Raw genomic sequence first — 15293 nt, forward strand, 5'->3', positions numbered from 1 at the left:
GAAGGAAAAGTACATTTTAACAAGAAAAAACCTCCTGTAGAACCAGGGTTGGGGAGGGACAGCCAGAAGCAGAAAATTAGAGGTCATCTGTGTCTTTATGTCTTCAAGAAGACATTCCTGCAGTTTAACTAATTGGTGTGTGTTATCTGGCTTCATGGATAGATAAAGTTATGTGTCATCTGCACAGCAGTGAAAATGTTATGCTATAACTTTTAATGATACTGCGTAAGGGAAGCATGTATAATGTAAACAGAACTAGTCCTAGCACAGAACCCTGTGGAACTCCATAATTATCCTTGGTTTGTTCACGTACATGGAGAGTCCTCTTCACACACTGAGCCATAAGAAGATAAGAAGCCATAAGAAGGCAGCCAGCAATTTAAGGAGAACATGCAGCTGTGGTAAACTCTAAATGCTGAATGTAACTCTTTGAATAAACTGCTCTTTTGTAGATGATCAGTTAATTTAAAAAGCCTTTGCTTTTTAAAAAAGTGGTGTAATTATTGCAACCTTAAAAGCATGTGATACAGATCTCTATAAAGATTGATCATATTTCAGATTAAAGAATGAATTAATGGTAGGATCTGGAGTCAAGTAGATATGTTAATGGTTTGGAGGAAGTAATTGAAGTGACTGAAAAATCACTGAGGAAAGACAATACAAGTAAATATCAGCAGTTCTTTATTTTAAAAGTGGTTGTACCTAATGATGTATCTGAGGAATGGTTGGTTCTTTATGGTTAATTATGAAGAAATTTGTGAAGTCCTCACTATTGCTCTGGGTAGCTCCCCAACTGGGTCTAGACTGGGTCTAGAGAGTACTTTAAATTCAGGGAATTTAAAATAGAAAGTAGCTCGTCTACAGAAGGACTGGTAGCTCCCCTTGCGATAAGGGTTCAGATCGCGCGAACAGGTGTGAAATGTGTGTGTTTAGTTAGTTTGTTTGTTTGCTTGTTTTAATCAATTTTAAATCATGCTTTTTATTTGTTTTTGTTTCTAATGTCTCTGTAAAGCACTTTGAATCACCTTGTTGTTGAATTGTGCTATACAAATAAATTTGCCTTGCCTTGCCTTGCCTATTTCAAGTTAAAGGAATACTCGGCTAAACAGAGCTCTGATTCCTTGTCAGCCTCTTTGCAGCACTGAAGAGAAACCTGGGCTTATTCCTATAGTTGTGAGGGAGTGCTATGGGCTCAAATTGTGGTCATAAATATTTTGTACTTGTAAATCAGGATTTATATGTGTAAAAAGAATTTGTGTGTGCGTAAAAAAGATTTGTGTGTGGACATAGCCAAAAAATACGTGTGAAACGCTGCACTCAGGTTTCAACTTACAAGTATGGATTTTGACCCGATTTTTCTTCCTTTCAGCTGATTGGTCAATGTCATGTCAATCACAAATTTAACTATCGAATCAGAGAACAGATGGGTTTGGCTGTCTGAGGGGCGCTTTTCTGAACTGCAGGTCCTTGAAGGGTAATACCGTTTGAGGCTGGAGGATCTTTATATAAATATCCCATAAGGCTCATACAAGCTAGGTCCTTTAACGTTTGGTAGCTGTTGAAAGGGTACAGTTGTGGTATACCAGTGGTCAGAAACACTATTACTGTTCACATCTGCTCAAACAACTTTCATTAAGTGGGAAAATGAACCAGAGTCGATTTAAACTGACTAAACACCCTAAGTGGAATTCTGCTCTTTTATGAATTTCACTTTTCCCTCGTGTTTTGCACTCATTACAAAACATCATGTAGAAAACCTAACATCCATGAGCTTTTATTGTCACGTTTTTTTTTTGTTTTTTGTTTTTTTTTTCTTTTTTTTCTTGGTGTCTCCAGACAGCTGAGTCAACAACAACAGCTGGTTAAAAACATTATGACAGGTAACGTTAGTTATTGTTGCGAAACATGGCAGCACTTCTTTATCAGTTTTGAAAATCACTTCCAGTTCATTTCTTTGTAAGAGAACTGAACCTTTTATTTGTATTTTATATTTTTACTGACTCATCTATGTCCTAGTCTACTCATCTGAGATGTAAAACAGTGGCATGAATGTTTCTGTTGTATTTTAGCATCTTATATGAGCTCTGTCGTCACATCTGTTTTCCACCGGTTATCTGACCTCAGAACAGATTTAAATAAGTTAAATACAGGAAATAAATAGAACAGGTACAAACAGTGTATATATCACAGTAATATGCTGATTTATGAGTGTTATAGAGGAGGAGCATCACAGCAGCAACAGCTTCACCTAATGTACAAAGTAACATTCAAAGAATCTCACAGAAATGCTGCAGTTTGAACATCAACACTCAGCTACAGTTAGAGCTGAAATGAGCCTGTCTGTCCAGATGGTGGCACTGTAAGCTCACTTTTCCTGCTCTGTTACAGACATGATCTTATATTCTGTTTTTTTTTTTTTGTTTTTTGTTGTTTTTTTAATAAATAGGACAGGGGGAATGAATGAGAGAAAGAGGGGGAGAGAAAGAAAGAAAACCAAAGGGGAGAAGAGACGGTGAGAAGGGGGGGGAAGAGAGAGAGAGAAAAAAAAAAGAACTCCTGGGTCACCTGTATGGAGAAAAAAAAAAAACAAACAAAAACAAACAAACAGAGGAGACAGCAAACAACAAAGAGCAACATAATAATAGAGAAAACAAAGCACCATCACAATAAACTAGCTAGTCATAGATATCAATATTTACTAAATAATAAACGATATTGTGCAGCACGCAAGATAGACAGCGCACAGTGTGCTTTGAGGCAGTAGCCAAGAAAGCTTTAGTCCGCGTCTGTGAATACCCATGTGTGCATACCTGTGTGGATCAGCATGCTTGCATTCCAAAGGTTTCTCCATGTAATGATCTGCTAGGGAGTGTGGGGGGGCCACAGCCCCGTCCTCCAGGGTGTGAAGTGGGTATGGAGGAGATCAAAACTCCAGACATCCAGAGGCCCCCAGAACACAAGAGACCATGGAAGACCAACAGAGGGGCAGCCGCGCCACTGTTCCAGTAAGAGCTGAGGAGAGTCCCAGATGAGGGCTCGCCCAGCAGCCGCGGAGCAGAAGTCAGGGGGAGTTGCAGTGACGCGCCCGTGAGCTCCGCCGGCCCCCAGCTGTGCCTGAGTGACCGAGCCCCAGGCCGAGAGGCCGGGGGCACCCCACCTCCAAAGGGGCCCGAGCGAGCCCCAGGCCCCAGGCCCCGACAAGCGGCCGCCAAGGAGTGAGCCGGTGTGTACCCGGACGCCCACCCCCAGACACAAAGAACCACCAACACACCGACACCTGAGGGAGTCCGCCACCGGCAGGGGAAGTGGTGGTGGGTGGAGATAGGCCTCCAAACCTTGGAGGGCCTGAGGTGGAATTCTGCTCTTTTATGAATTTCACTTTTCCCTCGTGTTTTGCACTCATTACAAAACATCATGTAGAAAACCTAACATCCATGAGCTTTTATTGTCACGTTGAAGTGAGGTTTCTGACACTCTCTGTTACTTTCTTGTTCTCTTTCTTAGAAACCTGTCCAAGAACCCCATGTTGACCACGTTGTCCTGGCAGATCTTTGAACATCTGCCGCTTTTGGAGCTGTAAGTAGACCCATGTCTTTTTCTTAGTTCATTGCTGCTGACACACAGTAGACCTGAATACATCTGCAAGGAAATGGGTTGATGTCTTTTTCAACCGAGTTAATATGATCAGTGAATTGTGTTATGTCCTGAAATGGCACCTCAGTGGCACCTTTTCTACTCTAGACTCAAAGCACTTTAAACAACACACTTCATTCACCCATTTACAAACATTCATACAAGCAATTTTATCTACACCTAAGTGCTTTCTAGCTAACATTCATGCATTCAAACATTGCCCAAGGATATTTGGCATGCAGAATGGAGACTGGAGCAGCTAGAGATCGAACTACCAACCTTAAAGGGAACATGAAATGCTCCACACATACAGGCTAATATACACCCTTAAGCTCTGCTCTCAAAAATGAACAGTGTCTGTGACGCTGGATTTAAGAAATCAGTGCCCGAAGTTAAAGTTTGAAAAACATGCATAGCGCCATCTTCTGTCAGTACAACGCCACAACATGACGTCATGCGGTTGGTTGGTTGTGGCTAATAGACTTACATTAGTTTGTTCGCTAACTAGTGACATAATCGATAACTCAAAGTAAGAATTCTTCCTTTTAACTGGCTATCCAAACATTCATTAAAACCATCAGCATAATAAACAAAGTGGAGTCGATCATGTTCGTTATAGCTGCATTTTCCATTTCATGCCATAACCTGGTGATAAATTTAGAGGTTTTCTTTGTGTTTGTTTGTTTTTTGTTAAATGACCCGCTGAACTCTGAACATTGTAATGCTGGAATAAAAACTACTTCTTGAGTAGTTGCTGGATGAAGGACAGAATGCTATATAACCTCGAGATTATGATCTATATTAACTGATAAAAATGTGCTTAAGTTTCTGTATAATCAGTTTTCATTAGTAATGTACTTTGTTGTATTGCAGTCTTTAGGATAACCATAATTTTTACTTCAGGTTAGCTGGGATAACTGATGGATGGAGGAAATTTTTCTGCAGTCATAGAAATGCTGAACATAGAGAAGGAAATGAGTTACACGGCAGATTAATAAAGGAAAATAAGAGGAATTTAAGTTTTATATGATAGTCAGATTTACTTAATGAGGCAAATTGTTGTGATGTCCCAATCACAGGGTGATATACTAACAATGCACTATAATTTACTGTGTATACAAAGATGCAGGGAGTTCACTTCAGTAAAACCAGCATTCTGCAGAAAGAATACAAATTAGTGGTTCAAAACTCATCCAAGACCCACTAAAAGGTCTATTTCGGTTTTTTGATCAAATCCGATTTTTTTTTTGTCTGGTTGTTCACACTACAAATAAAATGTGACAGCAAACGCGCGCTAGTGTGAACGGTTCACGGCCCTCAAAGCGGCCCACATGAGGAAAAGAAGACGTCACACACAACCCGCTCTGTTTACAGAAGTAAAAATGGTGGCTACAGAGCTAGTAGGTGTTGTAACCGACAGAATTTTGACAAATTAATTAGAGAAAGAAGGACACTGAGAAAAAAGTCCGTGCTTTAACAATAGCCTTGTTTGGAGCAGTGGCTGCTACCTCAGAGGTTTATATGGACACGGAGTCATTTAGCTTGAATAGAATTGTCTCCCCATATGTTTTTTTTTTCCCCCCATATGTTAATCAAGTCCAAAACCTCAGTTTCTGTCCATTGACTTGCTCCGTCTCCAGTTTCCGCCGCCATGCTTTCTCATTTGTCTTCTCCGGCGCTGATAATTGGCTTCTGTCTTGTGTCAGTAACATAAAGGACGGATTTAATGCGACATGACCATTCAAACAGCAGTTGCTTTCTAAAACATCAGATATGTATCGGATTCAGTACCACATACGAAAGTGACCCAGGTCGGATTTGAAAATATTGGATTTGTGCTGTTCAAACTGTCATACCATGACCGGAAATGGGTCGCATAGGATCAAAAATGGCGGATTTGTTGCGCTTTTGCCTGCAGTGTGAACGTAGCCTTTGTCTGATCCTGAGACACCAGCAACTTAGACTTTAAGTTTGCAGATGATACAAAGGCCATGTTTTATTACATTTTCACTCTTCTCAGTGGTTGATCCTCCTTTTGATTTTTGACTCTCTCATTTTATTATCCAAATCATTTTCAGTTTTTGAAGTTTTTTTGTGTTTTTCTTTTTGCGTTTAAGTTTATAGTAGTGTATCCAGAACTTGTCTGCAATATTTTCAGAAGGTTTATTTGTTTAGGAGAGAATTGATACATATCATGCATTTTGTCTGCTTACCACAGATAGCCATGGCAAGCAGTATTTTCAATAGTGCCAACTTTTTACCCCTCCGTCATAAAAGACCGATGGTGTCATCACCCCATCAGTGGCGTAGACACCTAAATTCTGAATATGATAACTGGAGAATGCAATGTAGGAGCTTCAAATTGATACCACAAGTGCATCTAAAGAAAAATCTCTAGATGGTGCAAGACTGCATCCAGTAAAATAAATATTACATTATAATAATAGGAATATAGAAGATCAAAAAGTTTAAAGAACAGATTACAAGCTTTTGCTGATTTGGCCAATCTTATGTTTGAGGCTTTGTGAGAATAACCCAATATATTATCTCTCCCTATTTGCTTCTCTCTTATCTGTATTCTTATCTATAAAGTTTCAGCATGGCAAATTTGGTAAGCGATGAACAAAAAATAGTTTTTGTACAGTGTTTTTTACAGTGTGCTCTGAGATAGGCATGAGATGATGCCATACATCATTTCCTCTGAAGGTTCTCCCTCAGACACCTTAGAACATGACATTAGAAGAGAACACTGACATTCTCACTCTGGGGGATAAGGTCATGCTGCACAACCCAATGTTGAAAAAACCCAAAAGATTTTAAAAAAGAAACTGACCCAAATATGGTGTAGAGTAGGGCTGGGCCATATTATACCGTTCACGGTAATACCGGTATAATGTTAGGCAACGATAGGAAAATGAAATATCGCGATAGAATATGAGTAAAACGAGCATGCGCAGAGCCTTTGTTTTCATATGCACATGGCCGATTGTTGAGTGAAACAGATGAACCAGATTTGGTTTGTAAAAACGGTGCAACTTCAGTGATGTGGAACTGGTTTGGTGTTTGTCCGTCAGATACACAACAAAGCACATTTTTTTGCAGAACATGCAAGCGGCCGTCGTTATTGTCGTATTTGTCGGACTAAGATGCTCTTAAATCTGGGAGTAATCTGGGTCCTAAACTCCGTATCGTTCAGGTCAAAAGAACACTGCAGCATCACTGAGAGTTTAAAAACTGTCTAAATTCTTTCATCTTTAATAAAACGATCAGAATTGCTGCTTTACCAGGTGTATCTATGAAGTTTAACTTCCAGGCATCCATGAAAACAAAATTTATTACATTTAACAGAGTTAGAAGTTAGCAGGAAGCTAGCGGACGTTAGCTCGCTAGTTTCGCTAGTTACCTAAGCATGATATTGCATGTTCTGACTGAGAGATTTCTGAAAAAATTCAAACGTACAGCTCTGCTATCACTTCCAACATAAATGAAGACAGGAAACTAAACAGCAGTGACGTTTGTAGGGTTACTGAAGTTGGGCAAGCTGGTATACAATGATGTGCTACGTGATCGCTAGCGACACAGCTATGTTAGTATAACATACACAGTGAAGCTGGAGGACGAACACTAACACTTTTCCACTTATAAAAGTTAACATGAAGGCTCCTCATGGTTAGAGACAAATGCAATCGCATGGCAGGATGCTGTAAACGGACCAAACTTCAGTCAGGAGAACAACTGAGATAATCCATCCACAATACGAGGTTAGTCATTAATATACTGCAACAACATGGGAATAGAGCCGCTGCCAGAGAATTCAACATTAATGAATCAATGGTACAGAAATGGAGGAAGCAAGAAGAATGAGTTTAATAAAGTTTGATTTATCTGACTGCTTTGTTTCGATTAATGTGCCTTATAATCCCGCGCACCTTATGGTCCGAAAAATACGTACTGCACACTGCAGTTTAATGTTGCAAAGCACCTCTTTTTAACTTCAGTGGATATTATACATGGTTATGCTCAGGATATGTCAGCCCATTTCTACTGGAAATGCCTTTTGGTTAAACTTTCAGCAAGGAATTTGCATTTGCACTGTTACGTTTTTATAAAGCTTTAATGTACATAAAAAACAGCTTCTTGTTTAAGTGAAAATAAATGGAAGGTTGTCTTTTTGCGCTAGTAATGTTGTGGAGTTGTATTTTGTCTCGCATCAATTATATCGTCAGTTATATCGTTATCGCAAATTTTCATATATATATATCGTGATAAATATTTTTGGCCATATCGCCCTGCTCTAGTGTAGAGGATCATCATTGGTGATGTTGGTTTAAAGCAGAGGTTAATACAAATGTATTAAATGTTTATTCCCATAAACAAATAATGTATTGATAGTTTCCTTTTTAACATTCTCCATTTCTTTTAAGTGTAATATAGAAATGTTTTCAGACAATAATGATAACTAGTGATCAAAAGATTTGACAATGATGCACAATTATTGATATAAATATACCATTTTGTAAAGAACTGGCACCAAATAAGTAGCTTTTGAGCATCAAACCGGACACATCTCCCCATCTGTTTTGTAGTGCTTGTAAAAAATGCAGCCGTGTATTTATTATTTAATAGCACATTTAATTCAATTTTATATAGCGCAAAACCACAACAACAGTTGCCTGAAGGTGCTTTTTAAGATAAAAACCCTACAATAATAGAAAACCAAAACAATCAAGCACTTGGCAAAAGTGGGAAGGAAAAAATTCCCTGTCAGATGAAAAAAAAACCTCTGGCAGAAGGTGCAGACATCTGATGCAAAAGACAGAAATTAATAATAACTAAGAGTAGAAAGAGGCAAGTAAAGAAGAAGCGCCCAGTGCATTATGAGAAACCCCAAGAAGCCTGGGAGGATTCAGAGTCACCTGATCCAGCCCTAACTATATGGTTTAGGAAAAAGGAACGATTTAAACCTAATCTTAAAAGTTGAGAATGTGTCTCCCTCCCACGTCTAAACTGGGAGCTGGATCCACAAAAGAAGAGCCTGAAAACTGAAGGGCAAAATATTTCCAAGCATTTTGAATACAAATTTTTCAAGTGATTTCAAGTGAAGGAGCTTCAAGAAAAACCTGATAATAATGAATTACAGTAGCCCAGCCTAGAAGTAATAAATGCATGAACTAGTTTTCCCCACAGCTGTCAGACTCCTGAACTCTGCCTCCTGACATCTGACCCATGTTATCACATGGACTGGACATACACACACCCACAACCACCTACACACACAATGGACAACTGTACCCTCATACACACAATAATAACATGGACTGAACCACCACTCACAACCACTTGCACTTTATATAGCCTCTGTAGACATTATCCACATATCTCACTTATCTTAACTGCACTACTGTATAATTCTGTGTAAATAATCATTCTGTACATACGATAAATTTTAAATCTACAACTGTTTATAACTTGCATAGTTCACATTTCTGTATAGCTGTATAGCTCATATTTCTGTATAGTTTTTCATATTTATATCCTGTTTATAGCCGGTACATAGCTTGTACTCAATACAGCCTGTACATACTTATAGTTATAGCATATTCATAACATACTTCATACCGTGTACATTATAACATACCATAATAGACCCATTTCTGTAATATACTCACATATCTATATTATTGCTAATATATACTGTAATATATCTATATCATGGCTAAAGCACTTCTGGATGAATGCAAACTGCATTTCGTTGCCTTGTACCTGTGACATGTGCAATGACAATAAAGTTGAATTCTAATTCTAATTCTAGTTTTTCAGCATCCTTTTGAAACATGATATTTCTAATTTTAGAGATATTACGCAAATAGAAGAAAGTAGTCCTACAAATTTCTTTAATATGTGCATTGAAGGACATATCCTGGTCAAAAAGTATTCCAAGATTCCTCACAGTGTTACTGGGCCAAGGTAATGCCATCCAGAGTAAGTATCTGGTTTCTAATAAAGTTGGGTATCATCTGTAGAGCAATGAAAATGTATCCTATGCCAGGGGTGTCGAACTCCAGACCTCGAGGGCCGGTGTCCTGCAGGTTTTAGATATCCCCCTGGGTCAACACACCTGAATCAAATGACGAGTTCATTACCAGGCCTCTCAAGAACTTTAAGATATGTTGAGGAGGCAATGTAGCCATTTAAATCGGCTGTGTAGGATCAAGAACACATCTAAAACCTGAAGGACACCGGCCCTCAAGGCCTGGAGTTCGACACCTGTGTCCTATGCCAATGAATGGAGGAAAGATTGGGTAACAAAAAGTTTTTAAATACCGTATTTTTCGGACCATAAGGCACACAGGATTATAAGGCGCATTAAGCAAAACAAAACAATCAGATAAGTCAAACTTTACTCAACTCATTCTTCTTGCTTCCTCCACTTCCGTACCATTGATTCATCCATCCATCCATCTTCATCCGCTTTATCCGGGGCCGGGTCACGGGGGCAGCAGCCTAAGCAAAGAGGCCCAGACCTCCCTCTCCCCAGCCACCTCCTCCAGCTTATCCGGGGGAATACCAAGGCGTTCCCAGGCCAGCCGAGAGATATAATCTCTCCAGCGTGTCCTGGGTCTGCCCCGGGGCCTCCTTCCGGTGGGACATGCCTGGAACACCTCACCCAGGAGGCGCCCAGGGGGCATCCTTGTCAGATGCCCAAACCACCTCAGCTGGCTCCTTTCGATGTGGAGCAGCAGCTGCTCTACTCTGAGCCCCTCCCGGATGGCCGAACTTCTCACCCTATCTCTAAGGGAGAGGCCAGCCACCCTTCGGAGGAAGCTCATTTCTGCCGCTTGTATCCGCGATCTCGTTCTTTCGGTCACTACCCACAGCTCGTGGCCATAGGTGAGGGTAGGGACGTAGATCGACCGGTAAATTGAGAGCTTCGCTTTTACACTCAGCTCCCTCTTCACCACGACGGACCGGTGCAGCGTCTGCATTACTGCAGCTGCAGCCCCAATCCGTCTGTCGATCTCCGGCTCCCTTCTCGCATTACTCGCGAACAAGACCCCGAGATACTTGAACTCCTCCACTTGGGGCAGGAACTCATCCCCGACCCGGAGTGGGCACTCCACCCTTTTCCGGCTGAGAACCATGGCCTCAGATTTGGAGGTGCTGATCCTCATTCCCGCTGCTTCACACTCGGCTGCGAACCGCTCCAGTGCGAGCTGGAGGCCCTCACCCGATGAAGCCAACAGAACCACATCATCTGCAAAAATCAGAGATGAGATTCTGAGGCCACCAAAGCGAAAGCCGTCCGCCACTTGGCTGCGCCTAGAAATCCTGTCCATAAAAATTATGAACAGAACCGGAGACAAAGGGCAGCCCTGGCGGAGCCCATCACCCACCGGGAACGAGTCCGACTTATTGCCGGCAATGCGGACCAAGCTCTTGCAACGGTTGTATAGGGATCGAATGGCCCGTAGCAATGGGCCAGACACCCCATACTCCCGCAACACCTCCCACAGGACACCCCTAGGGACACGGTCGAATGCCTTCTCCAAGTCCACAAAACACATGTAGACTGGTTGGGCAAACTCCCATGCACCCTCAAGTATCCTGGAGAGGATAAAGAGCTGGAATTTCAAGCAGTACAACATTTTGCGGCAACAACAAAACGTGAGACATTTGTTGTTTTTATGTTTATTTATTGTTTTTATGTTCAGTCTCAACTGTTACGAAGTTGATGTGCAGTTAATAAGTGCAATAAATATTTATACTGGAAAAGAAAATCGTGAGAGAATCGTGATCTCAATTCTAAGCCAAAAAATCGTGATTCTCATTTTATGCAAAATCGTGCAGCCCTACTTCACATTAACTTTCATCGAGTAGAAAAAAGTTGTGCTAACATAGCTGTGTCGCTAGCGATCACGTAGCACATCATTATATACCAGCTAGCTGATTTGTGCTGATGTTGGTAAGATTCCAGTATGGTTGTCTTTCTCTAAATTTATGCCAGAAGTTTCTAAAAATATCTTAAATACAAGCTGACTCATTTATTTTAATATAATTACTTGGCTGATTCATTTCACCAGCCTGAAAATGCACAGTTCAAAGGAAATAGACCCAAATAGACCCATTAATGTTCACTGTTACACCAGTCTTTGTTGCCATGGATTCCAGGACTTCCAAACTGGAGTGTGTTCGGCTTAGGCCCGCTGGGGAGCAAGTCACCTCATGGAACATTGCACTTCTTGATTAGATGCTAGTTCTATAGAACTAACATCTAATCAGAACCTTCTTAAAAAGTTTTGAAAATGACAAACGTTCTTGTTCCGCTGGCAGTGAGTCTAAAGGTGAGTATGAGATTTAGAGCATTGCTAATTCTGTCAGTGCTCTTCTCTTTTCAGGCATTTGGAGGATGTGGTGTTCACCTGTGGCTGTGAGATTCGCTGGCTGCAGCTATGGCAACAGAGAGGAGAGGCAGGTCTTAGCAGCCAGCAGTTATACTGTGCTGACAGCTACAGGAGAATATTGCTTCAAGATATGAACATCAGCAGTTGTGGTAAGCTTGTGTGGTTATATTTATACTCTAAATATACACATTAACCATGGTATTCTGACTGCTGATTCCATTTAATTGCAGCCAGTAAATCTCCAGTAGTTGATTCTGTTCATCTGGATGTAGCGTTTTGTAGGAGAAATGTTTCGTCACTCATCCAAGTGACTTCTTCAGTCCCAGCTGACTGCAGGTTTCATCTTATAAACAGTACATTTGCACAATGACTGAAACCAGCCCACTGAAGGAACAATGGGCTGGGAGGTCAGTTCCTTAATCTTAATTATGCAAATTCTCATGACCGTTGATCAACAACCACTGACTAAAACCCACTGATCAAAGACCATTGATCAATGGGTATGAGTACCATTCACCAAGAGTTGGGGAATGGCTGCAATCACAGCATTGTAAGATGGCGAAAGATGTACCCTTAGGCGCTCTCCTCGATTCAGAGATGGTCTTTCCCTTTTCATGTAAATGGCCTCCTTGACTCCGCACTCAAACCAGCGTTCCTCCCTGTCCAAGATGTGTACATCCTCATCATTGAAAGAGTGTCCACGGGCCTGTAGGTGTGAATAGACTGCAGAGTCCTGGCCTGACGAGGTGGCTCTTCTGTGTTGTGCCATCCACTTTGCCAGAGGTTGTTTTGTTTCCCCGATGTATAAATCCTGACAATCCTCCTGGCATTTAACAGCGTACACTATGTTACTCTGTTTGTGTCGGGGGACCCGATCCTTGGGGTGGACCCATTTTTGGCGCAGCGTGTATTGGTGTTTAAAAGCCACAGAGACCTGGTGTTTAGAAAAAATGTGTCTCAACTGCTCTGACACGTACGGAATCACTACAGGTTTTCGCTTAAGCAGTGGTTGTCCTTTTCTCCTGGATCGGCTGGAGCTTGCTTTTGGCGCCTTCCCAGCTTTGACAAAAGTCCAGCTGGAATAACCACATTTACTCAGGGCCTTCTTGAGGTGCTGTTCTTCTGCTTCCCTGGCCGCTGTGTCTGTGGTGATGGTGTTCGCTCTGTGTTGTAGCGTCCTGATGACACCCAGTTTATGCTCCAGTGGATGATGAGAGTCAAACCTTAAATACAGATCCGTATGCGTAGGTTTACGGTACACATCAGCTTTTAGATGTCCCCCATTGCTGATGGAAATCTCACAGTCTAAGAAGGCTAACCTGCCACTTTTCATATCCTCCCTGGTGAATTTGATGTGATATGAACAGAATCAGCTATTGGAGATTTACTTACCTGGATGATTGAGCATCCATCAAGATGCAGCCAGTAAAATGATGGTCAGAGCATTTGTCTTTCTTTCAGTAATGCTGGGCATACGCTGTGTGATTTTTGGCCCATTTTGAGCGTGCGACCGACTTCATCGTGTGTCGTGCATCATGTAGTATACATGGGTAACGAGAAGCGATTAACACCTCACGTCCAGCTCCCGATCATCAATCGTTTGGTCATAAGAAAATCAAACCTGTTTGAAATCTTGTCGGCCTCACAAAATTATCACGACTACAACAACCGTGAAAATAATTGGATGGACATTGCTGCTCAATCACAGCTGCCTGTTCATAGTTTTTTATTAGCAATTTAGCAAGGTTGATGGTGGTGGTGTGCGTGTCTGTGTGAGTGAAAGACAGAGAGGAAGAGAGAGGGAGAGCGAGCGACAGATTTTCTGCTATAACCTTCATGTTATGGACGCACAGTGTGAGCACTCAGGTCGCATCAGAGCCTCGGGCTTTATAGTGTGAGACTCTGCATCGTGACCTACGAACTTCTAACCCCTGCAAGTCAATCATACAGTTTGAGCAGGAGCTGAATAACGCGACTGAAAAAATCGCACAGTGTTTGCACAGCTTAAGTCTGTCGATGCTACTGAGGTATCCCTGTCAACCTCATAAAATCAGCAGAGAGAAAAACTGAACACAGCACCTTTAAACAAAAATGGATAAAAGTCACTAGCTTGAGGATGATGATGATGATGATTATTGTTGTTGTTTTTATTGTTATTAAAAGATAATAATAATAATAATAATAATAGTAATAATAATAATAGAAATGTTGGCAGAAATGTTTTTTTACACACACACAAACATACACCATATACTGTATACTAGAAATGCTAGTTGGTTAAATTATTCTTATATGTTCAGTTATCAGTTACCTGTTGGTTCAAAGATCAAAGAAGAAGGCACCTGCCACTGACTGGACCTGCAGCTCCAGCAGATAGCTGTTCTTTCCCCCCCTTTGTACACACACAGGCACACTCTTACTAAAGTAATCAAGCAAAACACAATCGTCTAAGAATGTGTATCTCTTTGTTCTTCTTTGTTCTGTCTCTCTGTATTCATATTACCATGGTGCTGTGTTGAGATGCAAGCTGTTGCAGTAGCCCTTGTGTTTATGACTTTGCTACTTAAACACATTTTTTTTCTCATTGGGCTTTTTTTCTTTAATTTAGGTTTTTTTTTAACACTGGTGAGCAAGACCTGGTATTCTAAGGAGAATAATCTGTCTCTTCCGGAGGAGACAATGGGCTTGCATGGGTAAAGCTAAGTGATTCGAAAATAAGAGATGTAACCTGTCCATTCCAGCTAACATCATGGGGAATGTGAGTTCCTTGAGCATAGGATAGATTAAAGAGGGCTGATTATGACACAGAGGGACTACTGTGAGTTTAGTATGTTGTGCATCATCTAAACATGGCTGAACTCACACATCCCAGATGACAGCATTAGTGACTGAAAAATGGTACAATCCTGGACATGTTACTATGTGGGCCAGATATTGATCTGGATGGTGTTAGACTGCATTCATAGTACTTCTTATCGGTTATTGTTGGTGTTGTTTACATTGAACCATCAGCTGATGAAGATGCAGCATGTAACATCACTCTTTCCTCGGTAAAATGCCTGCCAGCCCTGAATTCTGGGGTTTTTATTGTTGTCACTGCAATCCCTCTTCTGACCATCTGACCACAATGTAGTCCTGCTGACACCAAGGTATGTTCCTCTTGCTTAACAACACATTGTATCTACAAGAGTTGTTCATGAGGCTGTGAAGACACTGCAGGTCTGCTTTGAGTCTGGAGCCTGGAAAGTACTTTATAAT

General features: G+C 41.1%; 1 protein-coding gene across 3 annotated transcripts in view; it reads left to right on the top strand.

The window, feature by feature from the left end:
- LOC146665411 (NT-3 growth factor receptor-like) overlaps positions 1 to 15293 on the top strand; it is a 110197-nt gene that overhangs the window by 48859 nt on the left and 46045 nt on the right. For all 3 annotated transcript variants that reach the window (XM_085413086.1, XM_085413087.1, XM_085413088.1), the window contains exons 4-5: positions 3505 to 3576; positions 12030 to 12184. In XM_085413086.1, coding sequence (XP_085269212.1) covers positions 3505 to 3576; positions 12030 to 12184 — 227 coding nt within the window. The remainder of the gene's footprint in view (positions 1 to 3504; positions 3577 to 12029; positions 12185 to 15293) is intronic.

This window comes from Rhamphochromis longiceps, linkage group LG7 (assembly GCF_057381845.1).
Source record: "Rhamphochromis longiceps isolate RC_006_pf linkage group LG7, R_longiceps_female_GT1.1, whole genome shotgun sequence".
NCBI classification, from domain to species: Eukaryota; Metazoa; Chordata; class Actinopteri; order Cichliformes; family Cichlidae; genus Rhamphochromis; species Rhamphochromis longiceps.